The 22,903-nt window shown below is 38.3% G+C and overlaps 1 protein-coding gene across 3 annotated transcripts in view; it reads right to left on the bottom strand.

The window, feature by feature from the left end:
* Positions 1 to 22,903, bottom strand: part of LOC134346855 (low-density lipoprotein receptor-related protein 1-like) — a 2,119,020-nt gene that overhangs the window by 679,774 nt on the left and 1,416,343 nt on the right. For all 3 annotated transcript variants that reach the window (XM_063048628.1, XM_063048629.1, XM_063048630.1), the window contains 4 exons: positions 19,187 to 19,387; positions 14,032 to 14,277; positions 13,748 to 13,945; positions 8,619 to 8,823 (listed from right to left, as the gene is read on the bottom strand). In XM_063048628.1, coding sequence (XP_062904698.1) covers positions 8,619 to 8,823; positions 13,748 to 13,945; positions 14,032 to 14,277; positions 19,187 to 19,387 — 850 coding nt within the window. The remainder of the gene's footprint in view (positions 1 to 8,618; positions 8,824 to 13,747; positions 13,946 to 14,031; positions 14,278 to 19,186; positions 19,388 to 22,903) is intronic.

Below are 22,903 nucleotides of genomic sequence, written 5' to 3'. Positions count from 1 at the left end.
TTGTGCTTAATGGTTTAAGTTTAAGAAATGGTTTGTAATTTGGAAAACTTTTCTAATGTTTCAAGATTCAAGATAATGATTCTGTGATTCAAGATACGATAGAAATCCTCTGTGAGTTGTCAATGTCCTTTATGATTGTGCAGATTTAACCACATATCACTAAAGATAAATGAACTGTGTTTTAAGCTACTTTGCTAGTTGAAAGTATCTTCTCTTTGGTAGGAGAGGGGACCCACCACTCTAATTGTGGTTATTGGCAGCTAAACCTGGCATGGAGAATAACTAGTTTTTGACAATTGAGTAGTTATTGCATAATCTCCTTTAGTGAGAGTACTCACGGCTGTTTAAGGTCTGCATTTTAATTTAGAAATTTGTGGTGAGCAAACCCAATATCATCATAACTCTATAAGTTGTGCCATTGTTTCACCCAAGCCAAAATGAATTGGGAGCACGTAGAAATCCTGTGTCAGTGGAAGATGGGGTGAATGTACTATCTACCAAACTGCCCTCCCACTCTCCCTGACAGGCACCTGCCTGAATTCTAGACTGTGGTTCACTTAGTGTCTCATTGGTTACCTCAGAATCTACAAAATCAGAGAGCCAACGAGCAATACAGGAGAGGAACAGAACAGGAATGAGCAATCCCAAGGGACTGTCTAAGAAGATTAATTGATCTTATATTCTATAAACAGAAGTAGAAATAAGTTATCTAATTCTAGAACATGCTTTATCAATCAATGGGCTCAAGGCTGATCAATTACTTTGCCACTGCTTTTCTGTAATAATCTCAGATCTGCTGATTATGTTAACTTCAAGCTAATGAACTGGTTAAAAATGTTTACAATTCCCTACAATATGAAAATATATTTATATCCATGAAAAATCACATCAGCTATTATTTCAAATTTATCAGGACAGAGACAGAGGTGACAGATGGATACATAAAAAATTGAAGATGGAGTGTGTTTGGAAGAGGGTAGGAGGTAGAAGCAGTGGCTGGTAGACAATAGGTGGAACTAGATAGGGAAGGACAATGATCAGATGGAAACAGGAGAGGAATGAGATAGGAAAGATGAACCAAGGGATCACATACGCAGGTAGATTGGTTTGTGTGTGCTGGGCAAGTAGAACAATGTAGAGGAGGGTGATGAGTCCTGGTAATGAGAATGAAGAATAGAAATGGTGAACACAGAGAGAGAGACCTGGTGAACTGGTGGAAGTGGGAAAGAAACACAGTGGGAGTGTGTTACCCAAACACTGAATTTTTCCAACTTCAGGTAAGCCCTCAGCTTCCCTTTTTCCAGAGAAATAAGATCCAATCTCTCCAACCTCTTCATAAGACCATATAACCAAAAGACATAGAAGCAAAATTAGACATTTCGGCCCATCTGCCAGTTGATCATTTCCCCTCAACCCCATTCTCCTGTCTTTTCCCTGTAATCTTTGACGACCTTACCAAACGAAGATTGATAAACCTCCACTTTAAATATGTCCAGTGACTTGGCCACTGCAGCTGTCTGTGGCAATGAATTACACAGACTCACCACCTTCTGAGTAAATAAGTTCCTCCTTATCACTGTTCTAAAGGGAAGTCCTTTCTATTCTAAGTCTACACCCTTTGGTCCTAGACTCTCCCACTATTGGAAACATCCTCTGCTTATGACTCAAGCTTCCCAATCCGAACAATATCGTTGGTGAACCTAAGGTCAGGACATCTACTCGACTTAGCGCTGAACTGTGTGTCTGTGGAGGGACTTTCTTTGTGGACTTCAGTTCTGAATGTTCTTTACTTGATTTTATTGTTTGCATGATTTGTTTTTTTTTACTCTGCACACTGGGTGTTTGATGATCTTTTATTTTAATGGGTTCTTTTGAGTTTCTTTGCTTTGTAGCTGCCTGTAAGAAGACAAATTGAAGTTGTATAATGTATACATACTTTGAAATCAAGTTGTATAATGTATAATTACTTTGAATTTTGTACCCTGTCTAGCTTAATCACATCCTTAACATGAGAAAATCTACAGATGCTGGAAATCCAAAGCAATACACATGGACTTCTCTTACCATTTAGGATATCTCAAGTGCCAAGTCATTATTGTTTTTTTTCTTACATATTTTTAAATGTATGCCTTGGACTTGAAGAAATATGGCATGGTTGTTTTTCAATTCTCATTAAAAAACATAAAAATATACAATTTCTACTTCCTTCTACTTTTCATCTTCAAAGATTATAGTTATTATCTATCAGATTATTTAAGCAGTTTTATCACTATTAGTCTAAAACAAAGTAAAGTAGAAATAAAAAGAAGAATTGCCATTGCCAAAACTAACTTCCAAAAAATGAAACCCATTTTTACCAAGAGACACATCTCTATATCAAGGCTTAGGCTACTAAAATATTACATCTGGTCAATCTTGTTGCATGCTTCTGAAACATGGACTATAACACCAGGACTCCAAAGAAACTTAGAAGCAACAGAAATGTGGTTTCTTAGAAGAATGCTGAAAATATCATATAGAGACAGTACTCCAACGTGCCCATACAGAAAGATCTCTAATGAGAACATTAAATGAGAGGAAACTTAAATTCCTGGGCCATGTCATCAGAAAGGGAGAAATAGGATGCCTTACATTACAAGGCCGTATGCCTGGGAAATGCGGAAGAGGAAGGCAAAGAAGAAAATATATGGACACTGTAAAAGAACTAACAGATCTAAGTGTGCGAGATATCATTGATGCTGCGTGGGATCGTTCGATGTGGAAAGCCATGATCGCCCAAGCGTGTAACGCGCAAAGCACATGAAGAAGAAGTCTAAAACAAGTTATTCAAAAATTCAAAAGCAATTTAAGTAAACAGATTATTTTATTCATATACTTTTTATTTCTCTATGGACTTTTTAAAGTAATCTTTAAAACATTTATTTCTTCCATTTTATTCATTTCCTGCTAAAAGCAATAACTTACAAATATTAATCTTTTTTTATTTTGCTCCGTGCGTGAGAGATAATTTAATGTTTTAAGCAAGTTATCAACTCAAACACTTCTACAATTTATTCATGCTTAAAGAAAGTGTTTCTCTATGGAAAGGTTATCATTCATTGTGTACACAAAGAAAGCAGCAATGAGAGTAGAAGCTGTTAGAATTTCAATGCATTATTACATAGATTCCTTGAAAAGATTTTCCTAAGGGAAGATCTCCCTGTAACATTCATAAGAAGGAGAATGGAGATTGGTAATGCAAGGGTCAGGAAGCTCTGTCTCCGGTGAGTTAAGCACTCAATGAAAAATCTATCAGCAAAAACATATTTTTTAATTTAATTGATCTTTACTAACAATTATATTTCAGGGGAAAACAGCATTATCTCATATTTTAATCTTGCACTTTTATTCTGAATAAAATTGTATATATAGCAAAGCTTAATGATAAGTGGACAAATCTTGCTAGAATTACAGAGAATGTTTCCTAAATTCTTCAGAAGTTTTTCTGTAGCCTGGCATTTTGCATTGTCACACAAGTTCACGTGAGTAAATCTGTTGTTTATTGAAGTGAGTACTGAATACTCAAGTTATGGATTTAGAGGAAGATTTAATTATTTTCAAGTGTTCCAATGTTTACAAGGTGACACTACTGGATGATTGCATGACAGATTGAGAGTTTTATTTTAGACATGATGCTGCCAGAAAGGGGGAAAGAAAAGAATAAAATGTTCATATCAGTGAATAGCATCTTGCTAAGAGCAAAGTAAACTTGATGTGAAAAATAGCTGTTTGGCCATAGCACTAATGAAAATAATCCACTTTCCTAAAAGATGAAAAAAATGTTGTTGTTGCTGTTTTTATGTTTGATGTAAAAGGAAGTATAGAAATGGGAAACAAAAGTAAGTGTGGGTAATTCAGTTCTTCAAGCCCTCTTCATCAATCAATAAGGTGTTGGCTGATTATCCATTTCAATACTATATTTTTCCCTCATGCAGCCACCCACATAAAGCTTTCTTGTATTTCAAACTCTGTCTCCTCCTTTATCATACTCAGCTATTGGACTCTGCTACTGCTGTAGAAGCAAAGGTCATGGATTCACATCCCTTGAAATGAAAAAAAAAACTCCTCATCTCAGTGCTCGCTCCACCATCGATTATTCCTTTTGGGTGTTATCACTTTCCATACAAAAGTCCCAGTCCACCATCTGGATCAAGTCACCTGGAAACTTTAGATAGTGCTTTGGAAACAACTGTGCTGCATTTAGTAGATCTAACCCATAAGACTTTTATAAGTTTCAATAAAATACCTTCCCATCTCTACTCATGTAGCTGTCCTGACATCTGAGAAATCAGCCTGTGGATGCAGATTTTGGCTGTAGTAGTTATAAATAGAAATTCTTGAAGAGCTGCATACAAAAAGTCACCGTTCTCTTGTGCCTTTACTCTAGGCACAACCCTCCCCATCAGGGAAAGCAGTAACAACTGGTGTCTCAAAACAGAGACATCCATCATCAAGAATCCTCACCATCTGATACATACCCTCTTCTCCTTTCTACCACCAGCGAGAAGGTACAGGAGCCTGAAGACCCACAATCAATATATTATGAACAGCTTCCTCCCAGCTGATATCAAATTTCTGAGGGGTCCATGAACCTCTGAACATCATCTCAATTGTTCCTCTTTTGCACTATGTATTGATTGTAACGTGTAAGTATTTTGGTTTGCACTGTACTGCTGCCACAAGATCATAAGACAGGAGTTCCCAACATTTTTTTTTGCCATGGAGCATTGCCCATTAACCAAGGAGTCCATTGTCCTCAGACTGGGATCCCCTGCCAAAAGACATGGAAGCGGAATTAAGTCATTCAGCCCATCGAGTCTGCTCCACCATTCCAGCATAGCTGATTTATTCTCATCCCAATTCTCCTGCCTTCTTACCATAATCTTTGACATCCTGACTGATCAAGAACCTGTCAACCTCTGCCTTAAGTACATTCAATTAGTTGTTCTTCACAGAAGTCTGTGCAATTGAATTCTGCAGATTCAACACCATTTGGCTAAAGAATTTCCTCCTCATCTCAGTTCTAAATGGACATCTTTCTATTCTGAGGCTTTGTACCCTCGTCCGAGATTCTTCCACTAATGGAAACATCTTCTCCACATCCACTCTTTCCAAACTTTTCAATATTCCATATATTTAAATGAGATTCCCGGCTTATTCCAATATAACTCTCACAAGTATAGACACAGAGCCATCCATCGCCTCTCACACATTAACCTTTCCATTCCCGGAATCATTCTCATGAACCTCCTCTGGACCCTCTCCAAAACCAGCATATCTTTTCTTAGATAAGGGGCCCAAAGGTGCTCACAATAGTCCAAGTGCAGTTAGACCAATGTCTTATAACACAATATTATATCCTTGCTCTTATATTGTAATTCTCTTGAAATGAATGCTAACATTGCGTTTGCCTTCCTAAGCAATCACTCATCCTGCAAGTTAACCTTTAAGGAATCCTGCACAAAGATTACCAAGTCTATTTGCACTTCTAATTTCTGTATTTTCTTTCTGTTCAGAAAATAGTCTATGCCTTTATTCCTTCTATCAAGGTGCATGACCACACATTTCCTTACATTATATTCCACCTGCCACTTCTTTGCCCATTCTCCCAATCTATCTAAGTCCTTTTGCAAATTCCCTGGTTCTGTAACACCATCTGCCCCTCCAACTATCTTGATACCATCGTCAAACTTAGCTACAAAGCCATCAATTCTCTCATCCAAATCATTGAAACATAGTGTGAAAAGAATTGGTCCCAACACTGACTCCTGCAGTTCACCACTAGTCACTGGCAGCCAATTAGAAAAGATCTGCTTCATTTTATCTCTTTGCCTCCTACCAGTCAGTTAGTCTTCTATCCATGCTACAATCTTTCCTGTAATATCATGGTCTCTATCTTGTTAAGCATCCTCATATGCAGTACTCTGTCAAAGGCCTTCTGAAAATCCAAATAAACACCATCCACAGATTCTCCTTTGTCTATTCTCCTTGGTATTTCCTTAAAGAATTCCAATAATTTGTCAGGGAAGATTTCCTCTTAAGGAAACCATGCTAACCTTGGCCTATTTTGTCATGTGCTTTGAAGTACCCAGAACACTCATCCTTAATAATGAACCAACGTCTTCCCTACAACTGAGGTCAGGCTAACTGGCTTGTACTTACCTTTCTTCTACCTCCCTTCCTTCTGGAAGACTGGAGTGACATTTGCAATTTTACAGTTCTCTGGAAACATTCCAGAGTTTTGCAATTCTTGAAAGATCACTACTAATGGCTTCACAATCTCATCATCTACCTCTTTCTGAACCCTGGTGCATTTGTTCCAGGTGACTTATCTACTTTCAAACCTTTCAGTTGCCTAAACACCTTCTCCTTAATAATAGCAACTGCACTCACTTCTTCCTCCAGACACACTCGAACTTCTAGCATACTTCTAATGTCTTCGACAGTGATGACTGTGCAAAATACTTATCATGTTCATCCTCCAATTCTTTGTCCCCTATTTCTACCTCTCCAGCATCATTCTCCAATGGTCCAATATCTACTCTTGTCTCTCTTTTACTCTTCATATTTCTGAAAATCTTTTGGTATCCTCTTTGATATTATTGGTTAGCTTCCCTTCATATTTCATCTTTTCTCTTTATGATTTTTTTAGTTGTCTTCTGTTGGTTTTTAAAAACTCACCAATCCTCTAATTTCCCACTAAGTTTTGTCATATTATATGTCTTCTATTTTCCTTTTATGTTGTCTTTGACTTTCCATGTTAGCCATGGTAGCCTCATCCTCCTTTAGAATACTTCTTTATCTTTGGGTTGTACTGTATTTATTCTCTGCCATCTGAATTGCCCCCAGAAACTTTACCCATTTCTGTTCTACCATCATGCCTGCTAGTGTCCCCTTTCAATTAACTTTAGCCATCCCTTCTCTCATGCCTCTATAATTCCCTTTGCTCCACTTTAATGCTGAAACATCTAACTTTATCTTCTTCCTCTCAAACTGCAGGGTGAACTCCATCATATAATAATCGCTGTTTCTTAAGGATTCCTTTACCTTAAACTCCCTCATCAAATCTGGTTCATTACACAACACCCAATCCAGAATAGCCTTTCCCCTTGTGGGTTTAACAACAAGTTGTTCCAAAATGCTCATTGGCACGCTACAAGTCCTTTCTCTTAGGATCCTGTACCAACCTGATTTTCCCAGTCTACCTGCGTATTGAAATCCCCCATATCTATTTGTAACAATCCCCTTCTAACATAGATGCTCTGTTTCCCATTATAATTTGTAGCCCACATCCTGGCTCCTGTATGGATGCCTGTATATAACTGCCATCAGGGTCTTTTTACTCCTGTAATTTCTTAAATTTACTCACAAGTATTCTACATCTTCTACATCTTCCGTTGCTATGTCACCTCTTTCTAAGGATTTGATTTTTATTGTAACCAACAGATCATTTCCACCCCTCTGCCTACCTGCCTGTCCTATTGATTCAAATATATCCTTGGATGTTAACCTCCAATGATCTTCTCTCAGCCACAACTCAGTGATGCCCACATTTATATCTACCAATCTCTAACAGTGCTACAAGATCAGCTACTTTTTGCTGTATACTACATGCATTCAGATGTAACATATTTAGTCCTGTATTCATCACCCTTTTTGATTTTGCCCCAATGTTACACTTCAACTCATCCCATTGACTGCAATTTTGCCCTATTATCTGTCTGCCCTTGCTCACATACAGTCTCTCTACACATTGCATCTACTTGTATACCAACTGCCCGATCCTAAGTCCTATCACTTTCTTTCCCATCCATCTCGCCAAATTAACAATAAAATTTATGATATATGTCAGTGATAATAAACCTGATTCTGATTTTGATCAGTCTGGTGAACATTTGTTGCAATCAGTTTATGACAAGTACATCATCTCTTCAGTAAGGATACCAAAACTACACACATCCTTCCAGGTATAGCCTCACCAAAGTCCTGTTTAATTGGAAGGCATCCTTATTCTTGTGTGCTATTCCACTTACAATGAAGTAACATACCACTTCTCTTCTTAATTGCCAGTTGCATATTTTTTACAATAAAATCACACACAAGGAAAAAAGGCATGTTGCATTTTAACAGTTTCCAATGTAATCTCAATTAAATAATGCCTTTCTACATGTCATGCCAAAGTGGATCACTTTTGCACACATCAGTTATGTAAACACAGCTGATGTCACATTTTAAGATACCAAAAGGCACATACATTACCGTATATGGTACATATATTTATATAGAAAAGGAATCTATAGAATTTGTTCATTTCATATTTATAAAGAAGCCATATACGGTTGCTTTAAAGCTAAAGTAAATACAGAAAATGCCAAACATGGCAAATAACACTGGTCGCACTGATAGCTAACTCACTTTTTTGACCTATGGAACATACTTAGCATTTTCTGTTTTAATTTCTTTTTACTTGTCAAGTTGTTTCAACTCAAACAATTGAACAAAGTTTGATTTCAGATGACAGATACTCAACATATGACACCCTACAATTAACTTTGGTAAAATGAAGCTTGTAAACTAACCCGTATCGAGGATCCAAAGCTATGGCCCGCGGATAAACCATGTCGCCTGCAATTAGAGTAGTTCTCATGGTCCCATCTAGTTTTGCTACTTCGATCTGTTCCATTTTGCTGTCTATCCAGTAGATGTTTCCTGCAATCCAGTCGACAGCTAACCCTTCAGGAGTGTCTAGACCATGCTGCACAATAACTTCAACACTGCTTACAGCTAAAAAAAAGGCATTCAATAAACAACAAAGTTAGATTAATGCAGTGACTTCTCCCTTATTCACTAATAGTAAACACGATTATTTTAATCTTCTTAATCTGCAGTCCAATCTAGAAAAAGAAAAATACAGGCCAAGAAACTAAATCAAAAATAAGTTATGTAAGAATTCCTGTGAGAAACATCAACATTAATTCCCTCCATAGATGCCTGACCTGTTGAATTCCTACAGCATTTTGTGGGCATTGCTTAAAATTACATGATGGAGTTTCACTCAGGATTAATGTTTAATGCTGTATTTATCAGCTACATCCATATTTGCAAATGCTGGCTATCTTTTGAATGATTATCTGACAAACCCACAACGATTTGAAATATAAATTGCTGTCAAAAGTCTGATTCTTTTGTTTTATTTTTGTTCTTAGACGACGTGAAGTGATACTTCCTGTTGCCTGTATTCTATTCTCTCTGCATAGAATGCTGACGAAATAAAGAAGGGGGAAATAGTCAAAGTTGAGTTTATTGTCATATGGACGAGCACAGATATACAGCATCCACAAGAACAAAACATAAATTATACACAATTTTTACAAAAAAAAACACAATTACGGCAAACGATCTGAAGTCTATTTTAGTGTAAAATGGTCAAACTGGCCATTGTTTTAACAAACTGATTAGATTAGGGATCTAATAGTTGGTTTAAGAACTGCATTGTTAAAGGGAAGCAGCTGTTCTTGAATCTGGTGATGTAGGACTTCAGGCTTCTGTACCTCCTGACAAAGTTAGCTGTAAAAAGATGGCATGTCTGGGAAGGTGGGGATCTTTGATGATAGAGGTTGCCTTCAGGTACTACCAATGATGGGGAGGGATTTTCACGTAATGAACTGGGCAGCTTCATATATTCCTGCTGATTCAAACTGCTGTATCAGACAATGGTGCAATCAGTCAGGATACTTTCAATAATTCATCTGTAGAAGTTTTTTTTTGAAGGGTGCTTGATAAAAAGCTGAATCTTCTTAACTTTCAAAGAAACTAAAGATGCTGTGACACTTTCCTTAAGATTTTATCTTGAGCTGGGCATAGAACATTTGATATGTTAACACTCAGGAATTTAAATCTCCACTTCCAACCTCCTGTTGTGGAATGATGCATGTTCATCTTTTTTCCTCTTCCTGAAGTCAACAATCAGCTCTTTAGCTTTGATGGCACGGAGCTAGAAGTTGTTTTTACAGCACCTCTCAACCAAGTGACCTATCTCGCCCTGGTAAGTTAACTCATCACCACCTATGATGTGACCAACAGCAGCAACATTATCATTCAGTTTGAAGGTGGCAAGGGAGTTGTCCTTAGCCACTCATTCATGTGTACATAGAGAGTAGTTCTTGGAACTAAGCATGCAATCTTGAGATGTACCTGTGTTGATGATCGGCAGGAGGAGATGTTACCTTTCCTCACTGAGTGAGCTTTGCTGTGAGGAGGTCAAGTATCCAGTTGCAGAGGGAGGCACAGAGGTCCAGGTCTTGAATGATGAGCTTGCATGGGATGATTATGTTGAATGCTGAGTGCAACCAAAGAACGTTAGCCTAATGTTGAGTTCCTGTAGTGCAGATGGTTCAGAGCAGAGTGAAGAGCCAGAGAACTGCATCTGCAATTGTGGTGGTACGCAAATTGAAGCAGATCCCAGTCACCTCTGAGGAAGGAGCTGACTTGAACCATAACCAACTTCTCTTAGCATTTCATTACTTTAATGTAAATGTCACCGGATGGCAGTCATTGACACTTCTTGGGCACTGGTAAAATAGATATCTTTTTGACGTCGGTGGAAACATTAGACCTCAGAAGAGAGAAGCTGAATATTTCCAAAAATACTCCAGCCAGTTGGTACTTTTGGAACTACAATATAGAACATAAATGTAGTTCTGACTTACATCAAGATACAGAATGTAACATTATGAACTCATGGGACTGTTCTTAGTGGTTAATGTAATGATATTACGGCACCAATGAGCCAGATTCAATTGCACCACTGCCTACAAGGGGCTTGTCTGCTATCCTCATGACCTCGTGGGTTTTCTGTGTGTGCTCTGGTTTCCTCCCACATTCCAAAGACGTACGTGTTAATTGGTCACATGAGTGTAATTTGACAGTGTGGGCTCATTGGTATGGAAAGGCCAGTTACTGTGCTGCATCTCGAATAAATAAATTAAAGTTCTAAGTTAAATTTATTATCAGAGTACATACATGTCACCACATACAACCCCGAGAGTCTTTTTTCTGCAGGCATACTTAGCAAACCCATAGAACAGTAACTGCAAACATCAGGAACTGTAAACTTTAAACAAACTGCACAAATACAGATATAAGTGAATAGCAATAAATAATAATCTAAATAACAAGATAACAGAGTCCTTAAATGAATGCTGCTATCCCCTTTTGTTCAAGAGCTTGATGGTTGGGGATTAGTGACGGTTCTTGAACCTGGAGATGACAGTCCTGAGGCATTTGTACCTTCTAACTGATGGCAGCAGCAAGAAAAGAGCATGGCCTGGGTGGTGAGGATCTTTGCTGATGGATGCTGCTTTTCTACTGCAGTGTTTCATGTAGATATGCTCCATGGTTGGGAGGATTTCACCCATGATTTACAGGGCCAAATCCACTATCTTTTGTAGGATTTTCCTCACAAAGGCATTGGTGTTCCCATACCAGGTCGTAATGCAGCCAGTCAGCACACTTTCTACCTAACGTCTAGAGAAGTCTGTCAATGTTTCTGATGACATCCCGAACCTTCGCTGACTCCTGAGGAATTAGAGGCGCTGTTGAGCCTTCTTCACAATATGATGGGTCCAGAACAGGTCATCTGAGATAGTGACACCCAGGAATTTAAAGTTACTGATCCTCCAATGATTTCTGGCTCATTGGCTACTTGTTTCCCTCTCTTTAAGCCTACAATCTGTTCCTTGGTCTTATGGGCATTGAGTGATATGTTGTTATTATACACCTCAGCCAAGTTTTCAATCTCCTCCTGTACACTGATTCATCACCACCTTTGATACAGCCCACAGCAGTGGTGTCATCAGAAAACTTGCACTTAGCCACACAGTCACAAGTATAAAGTGAGGGACTAAGTAAACATCCCTGTGGTACTCCTGTGCTGATGGAGATTGTAAAGGAGATGTTTTGCCAGTCTGAATTGACTGGGGTTTACAAGGGAGGTGAATAAAATAAAATGGCCTGTTATCAGTTTCAAACTCTCTTATCATTAAAAAGGAAGTGGCATGACAGAAATTGGGAATACAGTTATTTTTGAACTGAAACTTACGTTTGAGTGAAACAAAAACTCACAGTATGTGTTTGAAATGATACTACAGAGAAACAAAAGAATCAGTATCATTTGAACAGAATGTCCAATCTCCATAATGTTCATGTTTTTCAGACAGCACAGCTCAACATTTTTACTTACATTTTGCATCGGCATCTTATATAAAATAAAGAAATCCTTGAAAGCTAGGAAAACAGCTGTGAATCTAAACAAATGTTTTTCATTGAATCTTAACTCCATCATCACCATCATCATTATGTGCCATGCCATATGACCTGGGCAATCATGATCTCTCCATGACCATGATTGTTCATGGCAAATTTTTCTACAAGGGGGTGTCGGTGGTTGCATAACTAGGACTTGTGATCTGCACCAGATGCTCATATGACCATCTGCCACCTGCTTTCATGGCTTCATGTGACCCTGATCGGGGGAAGAGGGAGTTATGTAGGTACTATACCTTGCCCAAGGGTGACCTGCAGGTTAGCAGAGAGGAGTGCCTTACACCTTCTTTGGTTGAAATGTAACAGACAGGGTGGAGATATGTCTCCTAACTCCATACACCATGGTAAAACCCTCTCTTCTTTCAGTTATACGCTGTAAACCCATTTCTTCTCCTCATTTATGTCCACTCTGGCTTTCTTTCTTATGGGTTCCTAGACCTTGACCACAAGAGATTCTGCAGATGCTGGAAATCCAGAGTGACAAAGGGAAATGCTGAAGGAACTCAGCAAGTAGCACCTATAGAAAGGGATAAAGTGTTGATGTTGCCATGGGGTGCCACGGTAATGTAACGGTTAGTGCAATGCTATTACAGATCAGGACATCAGAGTTAGGAGTTCTATTCCTGCATCTTCTGTAAGCAAGTTTGTACATTCCTTCTCATGTGTGCATGGGTCTTCTCCAGCTTCTCCAGTTTCCTCCCACAGTCCAAAACCACACGGGTTAGTAGGCTAATTGGTCATTGTAAATTGTCCCGTGATTAGGCTAGGGTTAAATCAATGGGTTGCAGGATAGCGTGGTTCAAAGGGACAGAAGACATTTTCCATGCTGCCTCTCTACATAAGTAAAAAAGTAAAATTTTCACAGAAGCGTAGTGGTCCAAAATGTCCACTCTTTATTCCTCTCCGTGGATGCTGTCTGAGCTGCCAAATCCCTTCATCATTTTGTGCGTGTCACTCTAATCCTTGACCAAGTTTACTGATTTATATATTTGCAACCAATTATTGCACACATATTTGATCACCTTTGAGGATCCACCTCTCTTGCTTTCTAGAAATAAAGTTCTGTAAAGGTCTGACCTTGTTTTGTAAGTGTTAATAACAGAGGATTTTGGAATGTTTCTGTTTCTACGTAAGCATGATAACGATGTCACATTTTTATTTTAAACCCAAAGGACAGAAAGTTGCTGCTCTGAATTTTTTACGTGATCTTGAACTGAAAGGTGTTCTATATCCTCACCACTCAATTACAAGAAAACTCTTCACCTTATTTATTATTTTGTTTTACATGTTGTGCCCAAAGAAAATCACAAATTTTAGTTTACGTTATGTCTCAATTTTAAAGGAATGTAGTTTATATAAAAAGTAGTTCAATAAAATTTTATACCTCCAACTTCAGAAAGTTTTCCTTTGTAAATTTTATCCTCCACAACATCGGTCCAATAGAGAGAACTCTGATTGAAATGGAAGTCAATTGCTATCGTATTTCTCAAGCCAGGGACCAGTAAATTATAGTCCTGCTTGTGAAGATCCAACCTTCGAATCTCGTGACGGATAGAAAAAATTATGTATGGCTCAAAAGGATCTATTGAAGAAAGCACATAGCTGAGATTATGATGTAGTTTCAAATAAATGTTAATATATGCAAAATATTAAGTTGCAGTGACCTACCTAAACTAATGCAACTAGAACCATCAGGGGCCAGCAACCATCCCTCATAACATGAGCACTTAATTGTCTTTTTGTGCTGCTCACACACTTGGCTGCACTTAATATGTTTTTTGCAATAATCAAGAACAATGCAGGTTTTCTTGTCGGAGCTCAGATGCATTCCTGTAGGGCAGGAGCACATAATCCCTTCCCCAGTCACATAGATACAGTGGTGACTGCATCCTCCATTATTCAAAGAGCACTCATCTGTGAACGAAAGAATTCAAATGATTTAACACCAACAATTACTTGGGATTTCATTAAATATCTTTTAGAGTTGACATTGTTTCCTACAATCATACAGGATGGTAACAGAATGAGCTGAAATCTCAGAGTGAAAAGTCATATTGTTTCTTTTTGGGCTGCAGTTTAATCACATGGGATTACATTTACTATTTCTCCCAGCTTTTGTTGCAACTGAGGGATTGGAAAGGTCTAAGAAATATCATTGCCTAGAAAAGAAGCAAAACAGAATGGTTTCTATTTTTGGAGATTTTGATTAAAATGATCCATCTCTTAGATTGAGGGGGATTCATGAGAAGGAAATGCTCTAATTCAGGGTCTCCCAACCTGAGATCCAAGGAACCATTGCTTAATGGCATTGGTCCATGGCATAAAAATGTTTGGGAGTCCCTGTTCTAGTGGAAGAAATTCAGTAAAACAGATAGTGTTTATTATCAAAATTGTAGAAAAATCTAATGATATTCAGGTAAGTGACAAGTGCAGAACTGCGCAATGATATAACATAAAGAAGATTTATTGGCCCAGCATGGTTATATTGATTCTTCGGCAGAGCGATCAAATTAGGTCTACAGTCTGCGACTTTCCTTCAGTTAAACAAATATTTTCTTTGAAGTATTTATCCTATTCATTTTTGAAGATTGCTGCATAATTTGTTTATTCCCACTACACATTTGGATAGTCTATTCAAGATCCTAGCAAATTGCTGGATTTTCTTTTATATAATGAGTGTTTCTGAAGAAGTTCAGTAGTTGACAAGAGGATAAAAGGCATCAGTACAAAACTAGGTCAAGTGAAATATTTGCATCTTTAAGATGCTGCTTTGAAATTAAATCTCATTATTGTTGACTTCTCGGTTTGGTTTTAATCTTCTCCTTTCCATCTGCTGGCAGTAAAATATAGAATTTTAGTTTAGAGTCTGTCCAACCAGCTCTCTTCATCCACTTAATATGAGCATCTGCATCATCATCACCAGCTGAGTTATTATCCTATAAAACACATTCTCCCATCTCCTCTGCAATATTACTGATGCTGATTGCTGTCTTGATGGTAGCTCTCTTTTCTCTGAGTTAAAGCTACTGAAGAGCTCTCAAAGTCCAACCCTGTGTTCCCTTCCTGAGAGGTGGAAACCAGTAAAGCCAGCCAACAGGGCTCTATTGAAGCTGTTTTGGCAATCCCCTGTACAGTGAATACAATAAATTACAGAAACACTGATGAACTCCAACCATACCATCGACTTTGGACAATGGGGATGGGTGGTCATCAGTAGCCTTTGCCTACTGAGAGCTATGGGCCCAGGAAGAAGGCAAAAGCTACTGAAGACATCATCTCTTCCTTTCTCCCACCAGTGCATCACTGGTTTCACACATTTTTTTCATGCAATGCACCCTTCTTCACTCAGCTAATAATAATCACAGGAATTAAGTTAAATTCATTCAAGAATTCAGATAGTCAAACAAATATCACTGCACAAGAATCAGAACTATATTTCATATCTTCCACAATTTTTGACCATTTTTCAATATTCATGATTCCAACCTTATTGTACCCCTCAGCCTGCAGCCTCAAGCACCATTGCAACACAAGGAAACAAAACCCAACATACATAAGAGGCACATATTTCTGTCATGAAAACTCTGCGTGTTGCCATCATGACTACAACACATTGGGTTCAAGGGTGGCTTTCATAGGGTCATGACATCCACCAAATTCTCCGACAGATTCCAAGAATACTGAGACAGGCAATAATTCACTAGTGGTTGTGGCAAATCTCAGTTACTATCTTCTTCCTGAAGCCAGGTGTGTTATTAAATCATTTGAGGCGGGATAGATTTTTGGGCAACGGGGGAATCAAGGATTATTGGGATCAATCATGAAAACAAATTCTGTGATCTTGAGATTATATGGTGGTGCATGCTCTGTGAAGCTTGCCAATTGCCAGATGTTTAAATAACAAATACTCTTTTGAGATAAGAAAAATTGCTGCTCAAAAAAGTTCAGAACTTTTTTGAGGGCAATTTATAATTCAAAGGAGAACATTAAACTAATAAGCTAATTTCATGAACTTGTTCGGACAAAAGGTTGCATCAGCGTTAACAGCCTAGGTCTGTGTGACAAGATCATAATGAAGAAAGATAGTACTGAAGGTGCATTCAATCAATAATGTACCGGGTAGTACTACCTAGATCAGCAATCATGATCTGATCATGCATCATTTAGTAATTAAGATAAAGGGTAGGAGATATGAATATGGAGCCACTATGAAGACAAGCAAGCTACAAGCAAGCTACAGGCGGAGGAGAATCAATCTAGTCATTCAGTCAAATTTAAATTATCTGGATAGACAGGGTCTGATTAGGAACAGTCAACGTGGATGGGTGGTCATCAGTAGCCTTTGCCCCACTGAAAGCTATGGGCCCAGGAAGAAGGTAAAAGCTAGTGAAGACATCATCTCTTCCTTTCTCCCATCAGTGCATCACTGATTTCACATATTTTTTCATACAATGCACCCTTCTTCACTCAGCTAATAATAATCACAAGGAATTAAATTAATTAAGTTAAATTCATTCAAGAACGCAGATTGTCAAACAATTATCACTGCACAATCAACGTGGATTTGTGTGTGGAAGGTTCTGTTTGACAAATCTTTATTGAATTTTTTGAAGAGGTTACTAGGAAAGTTGACGAGGGTAAAGTGGTGGATGTCATCTACATGGGCTTCAGTAAGGCCTTTGACAAGGTTCCACACGGAAGGTTAGTTAGGAAGGTTCAATCGTTAGGTATTAATACTGAAGAAGTAAAATGGATTCAACAGTGGCTGGATGGGAGACGCCAGAGAGTAGTGCTGGATAACTGTTTGTCAGATTGGAGGCCAGTGACTAGTGGTGTGCCTCAGGGATCTGTACTGGGACCAATGTTGTTTGTCATATATATTAATGATCTGGATGATGGGGTGGTAAATTAGATTAGTAAGTATGCAGATGATACTAAGATAGGTGGCGTTGTGGATAATGAAGTAGGCTTTCAAAGCTTGCAGAGAGATTTAGGCTGGTTACAAGAGTGGGCTGAAAGATGGCAGATGGAGTTTAATGCTGATAAATGTGAGGTGCTACATTTTGGTAGGACTAATCAAAATAGGACATACATGGTAAATGGTAGGGCATTAAAGAATGCTGTAGAACAGAGGGATCTAGGAATAATGGTGCATAGTTCCCGAAGGTGGAATCTCACGTAGGCAGGGTGGTGAAGAAAGCTTTTGGTATGCTGGCTGTTATAAATCAGAGCATTGAGTATAGGAGTTGGGATGTAATGTTGAAATTGTACAAGGCATTGGTAAGGCCAAATTTAGAGTATTGTGTACAGTTCTGGTCACCGAATTATAGGAAAGATGTTAACAAAATAGAGAGAGTACAGAGAAGATTTACTTGGATGCTATCCGGGTTTCAGCACCTAAGTTACAGAGAAAGGTTGAACAAGTTGGGTCTTTATTCTTTGGAGCGTAGAAGGTTGAGGGGGGACTTGATAGAGGTATTTAAAATTATGAGGGGAATAGATAGAGTTGATATGGATAGGCTTTTTCCATTGAGAGTAGGGGAGATAGAAGTGGTAGAGGCAGGTTCAATATTGTCATTTAAAGTAAAATTTGATAGCTATAAGGACAGGAAAGGAATGGAGGGTTATGGGCTGAGTGCAGGTCGGTGGGACTAGGTAAGAGTAAGCGTTCAGCACGGACTAGAAGGGCCGAGATGGCCTGTTTCCGTGCTGTAATTGTTATATGGTTATATAGACTGGCAGTGCTCCTCACTTGGTTGCTTATTGGACTGCTGTTCCCAGAAGACCCAATATGGACACATTCTTTAATTCGGGCTTCTTCTCTGCCACCTGCTCCACCTTCTGCTAGTGAATTTTCCTGTAGGATTTCACTTCATCCTTTTTAAATCCTATCAGAAACCTTGAAGAATGTACGATTCACCTGGATTCCTTAAGAACTTCAGGTGGTTAAAAAGGCATTACTTAAAAATGTAATCTCAACTGCGACCACAGAAATCCCAGTGGATTTTGAAGAGCGATGGCCTTTCATGCAGATCAATTACCAGAGTTCTTTCCAACAATGTCAACACCAAATCAATGACCAACAAACCTGCACATCATTATTGATCTCTTCAAATTACAAAATTAGATGATAGAGAGGAGATGGGTTCTTTCTACTGCTCAATGGCACCTGCCATGCACACATTTTGCACGTGATGCTGATTGGATCATCATATCAAATTTAGCACTACTGCTGGCAAATTATCAGATTTAAGGATTAATGTTTTCCTGCTATGTGAAAATTCTGGACTTGATGCTAGATTAACAATTGATAAGAACCACACACACAAAATTGGAAGTAAACATGCTATGTTGTATCACAAAAAACATTGTAATCTTCCATTTCTTGATAAGAAAACTTAATCTTAGTTGTTGGGGGTGAATAGAATTGACCATTTTCAGAGACTGTTCATTTCATTTTTCACTTTTCATGTAGTCAAATACTTATTTTTATTACAACGTTTATTACAAGATGGATGGCACAGTATTATTTTTGGATTTCAAATATGGACCTTTGATTATATGAAACAGCTTGAATTTACCTACCAATTGATTTCAGGTATACACACACACTCAGAGTTATAAATACTAATTATTCTGAGTTCGTAGCCATTATAAATACGTGCACCACACTTAATGCTCAACTCAATGAATAGTTTGAAGCCATTCTGCATTAGTGCTCAAAGCAGAGATTGAAAAAATAATAAGAATTATAAATTATTGGTAAGCAATTTTACTTCTGAGAATTTCAAGCATTGCTACATTTCAAATCTGAAGAACCTACCACAAAGTGGACTCTCATCAGTGCCATCTGGACACTCCTCTTTCCCATTGCAAAACTTTTCTGGCAGAAGGCAAATCGATGTATTTCCAGAGCACGGATAGGATGGTGGTTTACATGCAAATGCTCCACAGTTCTCTTCATCAGAGTGGTCTTCACAATCACCCTCTCCATCACAAACCCATGTTATATTGATGCATCTTCCTTTGGATGGCAAATTACAAAAAAAGTCAATGTGAGCATTTAGCTTCAATGTTTACCAAAAAATGTACAAATGATGACGAATTATACTTTAGATTGACAAACAGAATACAATATATAATTACACTAGACAACAATGATATTACTTCTTGAATATTTTTAGTTGTTTCTTATGGATTTTAGGCTGCTGATCATAACAATCATTGTGAAATTTCCCTATCATGCACTATTTTTTTTAAAAATTGCCTATATTTGTTATTTCAATTCACAGCTCAAGTCAGAATAACTAATGCCAAGATTAAAGAAGGCATTTTGATTGGTCCACAAATCAAACAGGTCATCAATGACAGGCAATTCAAAGAACTTCTAGTGGGACCAGCAAAAATCACATAGAAGCATTCAAAGATGTTGTTGAAAATTTTTGTGGCAACTACAGAGCACGAAACTACAAAACCATGAAGTGTAAAGTCACTAAAGATTCATTTTCTGCATTCTCATTTAATCTTCTTCTCTGCAAATCTTGGTGCTGCCAGTGACAAGCATGGTGAAAGTTTTCACCAGGACATTGCAGTCATGGAGAAACAATGTCAGAGCAAATAGAATCCATTGATGCTGGCTGAATATTGTTGGGCACTGAAGTGAGAACCTCAGGCATTGAGTACAAAAGAAAACATTTCTAGCTCAGTTGAACAATTGCGAAGTGTCAGCACTGTCATGCAATTAAATGCAATATATTCAATAAAAGTTAATTTCTTGCTTCTTCAAATTCCTACGTAATACAAGTAGTCAGAAATTATCTTTGTGTTCAGCTTCAAGCTGTCTGTTATAAACAAAAAAAAATATGAGGGAGCACCACTTTGAAAAAAATTGCTGTCCAGTGATTTGTGGATGCAGATCCCACTGCATTATAGGTTAATATCATTTGATGCTCCCAAATATGGTGCACTGTTTCCTTATTGGGTGGTACTATGATAAGTTTTAAATGCAGGGAGTGTGGAAGCAAAATGGTTTAAGTTGCTGGACTTATATCCAGAATTACGAAAATCTGATCCAGAGTAAGAATTAGAATTCAATCATTATTGCAAATAATTAAATAAATTTGGAATAAAAAAATTAGTACTCTATAGATGGCCATGGAATTTCCAGAGTGTATGATGGTTTTCTCAACATCACTTACCCCAACACTGAAATGAGTACTTACTATCGTAGAGTCCTTAAAAGTGAGTTCATAGGTTGTGGAATCAGTTCAGTGTGGGGGTAAGTGAAGTTTTCCAGTCTAGTTCAAGCGCCTTTTGATTGAAGGTTAATAACTGATCCTGAAAATGGTGGTGCGAGACTTAAGGCTCCTCTACCTCCTTTCCGATGACAGAAGTGAGAAGAGAGCATGGTCTGGGTGGTGGGGGTCCTTGATGCTGAATTCTGCTTTCCTGCGACAGTGCTCCTTGTAGATGTGCTCAGCGGTGGGGAGGTGTTACCTGTGATGGACTGGGTATACCCATTAGTTTTTGTAGCTATTTTCCTTGTTCAAGAGCATTGGTGTTTCTATACCAGTTAGTATACTCTCCTCATCAAAAAGGCGCTGGTGAAACATGGCAATATTTTGTGGGCAGCTTAACAAAACTTTTAAATATACTTCTGAATTTGATTAGAAAACAATATTGGAGAAAAATCTGCTGTCATTCCCAATTACATAAAGCCTCTGGGGTGAGGAAGAGCAGGAAGTTTGTGGACTCTGTACACTGAACAATGAACATAAATTACCTCAGTACTAATGCACCACAGTGATAGTAAAAACTGTATAAATTAAGTTCTTTCCCAGTCTAATATGCAATAATGGTAGCAACTTAAAACGCATAAATCCTTCACACAGCACAAACATAATTAAAATACATGTTAAATTTAGCATTGTGCAGGGAGATTCTGACATTAATATCAAATAAAAATAATGTCCCAGGGAAGAATATGGCACTGTTCCAAGGTAATTGGTATTGCTGTCACTGTAGCTTCTGAGCGTTTAATTTTTTATGTTGATTGAGAGGTCTTAGGCATAAATCAGTTACTCAGTTTTACTGTGTTTAATGAAAATAAAATATGCTTTCCGAACAAAACATTGTTTCTCCACATTGAAATCTTAAATTTATCGATACTGTACATAGTTTTTCATAGGATAGAGTACATTATCATTACTTTCACCTCTGTTGCTCGACACCTCCTGCCTTTCATTGCTGGTCTTATCATTTCAGAATTTGGATTCAATAACCTTGCCAAGAAACAGTTCTGAGAATACTTCCAGTCATTTCCATGGCATGCCATTTTTTAAAATTATTTTGTGATACTTTTCAGTGCCTTGTCTTTTAAATTATAATAGACAGGTCCTCCCCAGATTATGAATGGTACAGACCAGAAATGCAAATAAGCGTTGTGGAGACCAGTGGGATGTATTTGCTGGCGGCTGCAGGATTGCAGGCATTTCAGCCTTATGGGAACTTGGTTTGTGACTGTAATTCCAAATTATTCATAGGAATGGAACTCTGCCCTAGCCTCGGGGGGTTCTGTAAATTCTTCTGGGACAGAGTGATGGAGGAGTAGCGACACTTCATACCCCTTGAGGTTCTGTGTTGGTTAGGGTTGAGCATGGATGTTGAATCCCAGCGATCTGCGTGATACACAAGCCAGGGTAGTATGATATGGAGAACATGCTGCTGCAGCAAGCTCCCCCACTCAATGCGGCTAATGAATCCAAAGGAACGACGGAGACTGATACAGTTTGGCACAGGTTGCATCATTGGAATTGCCAGTCAGTGTTGAACTCAACATAAGACTGCCTCATGACTCCAAATTATTAAAAATCCAGTATGTTTAATATTAAGGCCAGGAAATTAGAACAACATGCATTTTGTTTATTGTAGCATTAGGATTACATACTTCAACTTCAATTAGAAGATATTCATATGTAAAAAAATATTGCAGGCTGTTTTCTTTAAAAGAGGCATAACATTCAGTGACTGTAATATTTAGTAACTTTGCCAAGAAGTCACAATTCTTGTGTAATTTGGCAGAAATTCTTTTAGGCTAAACAATCCAGATAGTGTTCTGGTGTTTGGATGTTATTTCACTGCATCACATTACCTTACCAAACACATCTTGTTGTGCCTAAAGCATACATGGTGGTGGCATCCATTAGTCTCACGAGACCATGGATCTGCACCTGGAAAGTCTTCCTTCAGTCTGTGTTAGAGTAGCGTCTGTTGTGGCTGCAGAGGCCCACACGAGAGTGACAGTCTTGGCTGCAGCGACTGCACTTGAAGGCGCTGTCCTCCAGTGTTGTCTTGGTGCTGTTTTCCCGATGAGTGCGCTCTTCTTCAGCAGCAAGCCTCAGCTTCTCTTCTCCTCTTTTTAGACCTCTGCGTAGTTCCAGCCTCCAGTGAGAGCGATCGCTTGCAATGTCCTCCCACCTCTCGGCGTTCATTTTCAGTGACTTCATGTCTCTCTTGCAAACGTCTTTGAAACAAAGATGGG

This window comes from Mobula hypostoma, chromosome 5 (genome assembly GCF_963921235.1).
Source record: "Mobula hypostoma chromosome 5, sMobHyp1.1, whole genome shotgun sequence".
Taxonomy (NCBI): Eukaryota; Metazoa; Chordata; class Chondrichthyes; order Myliobatiformes; family Myliobatidae; genus Mobula; species Mobula hypostoma.
This window is presented reverse-complemented; position numbering and strand designations above follow the sequence as displayed.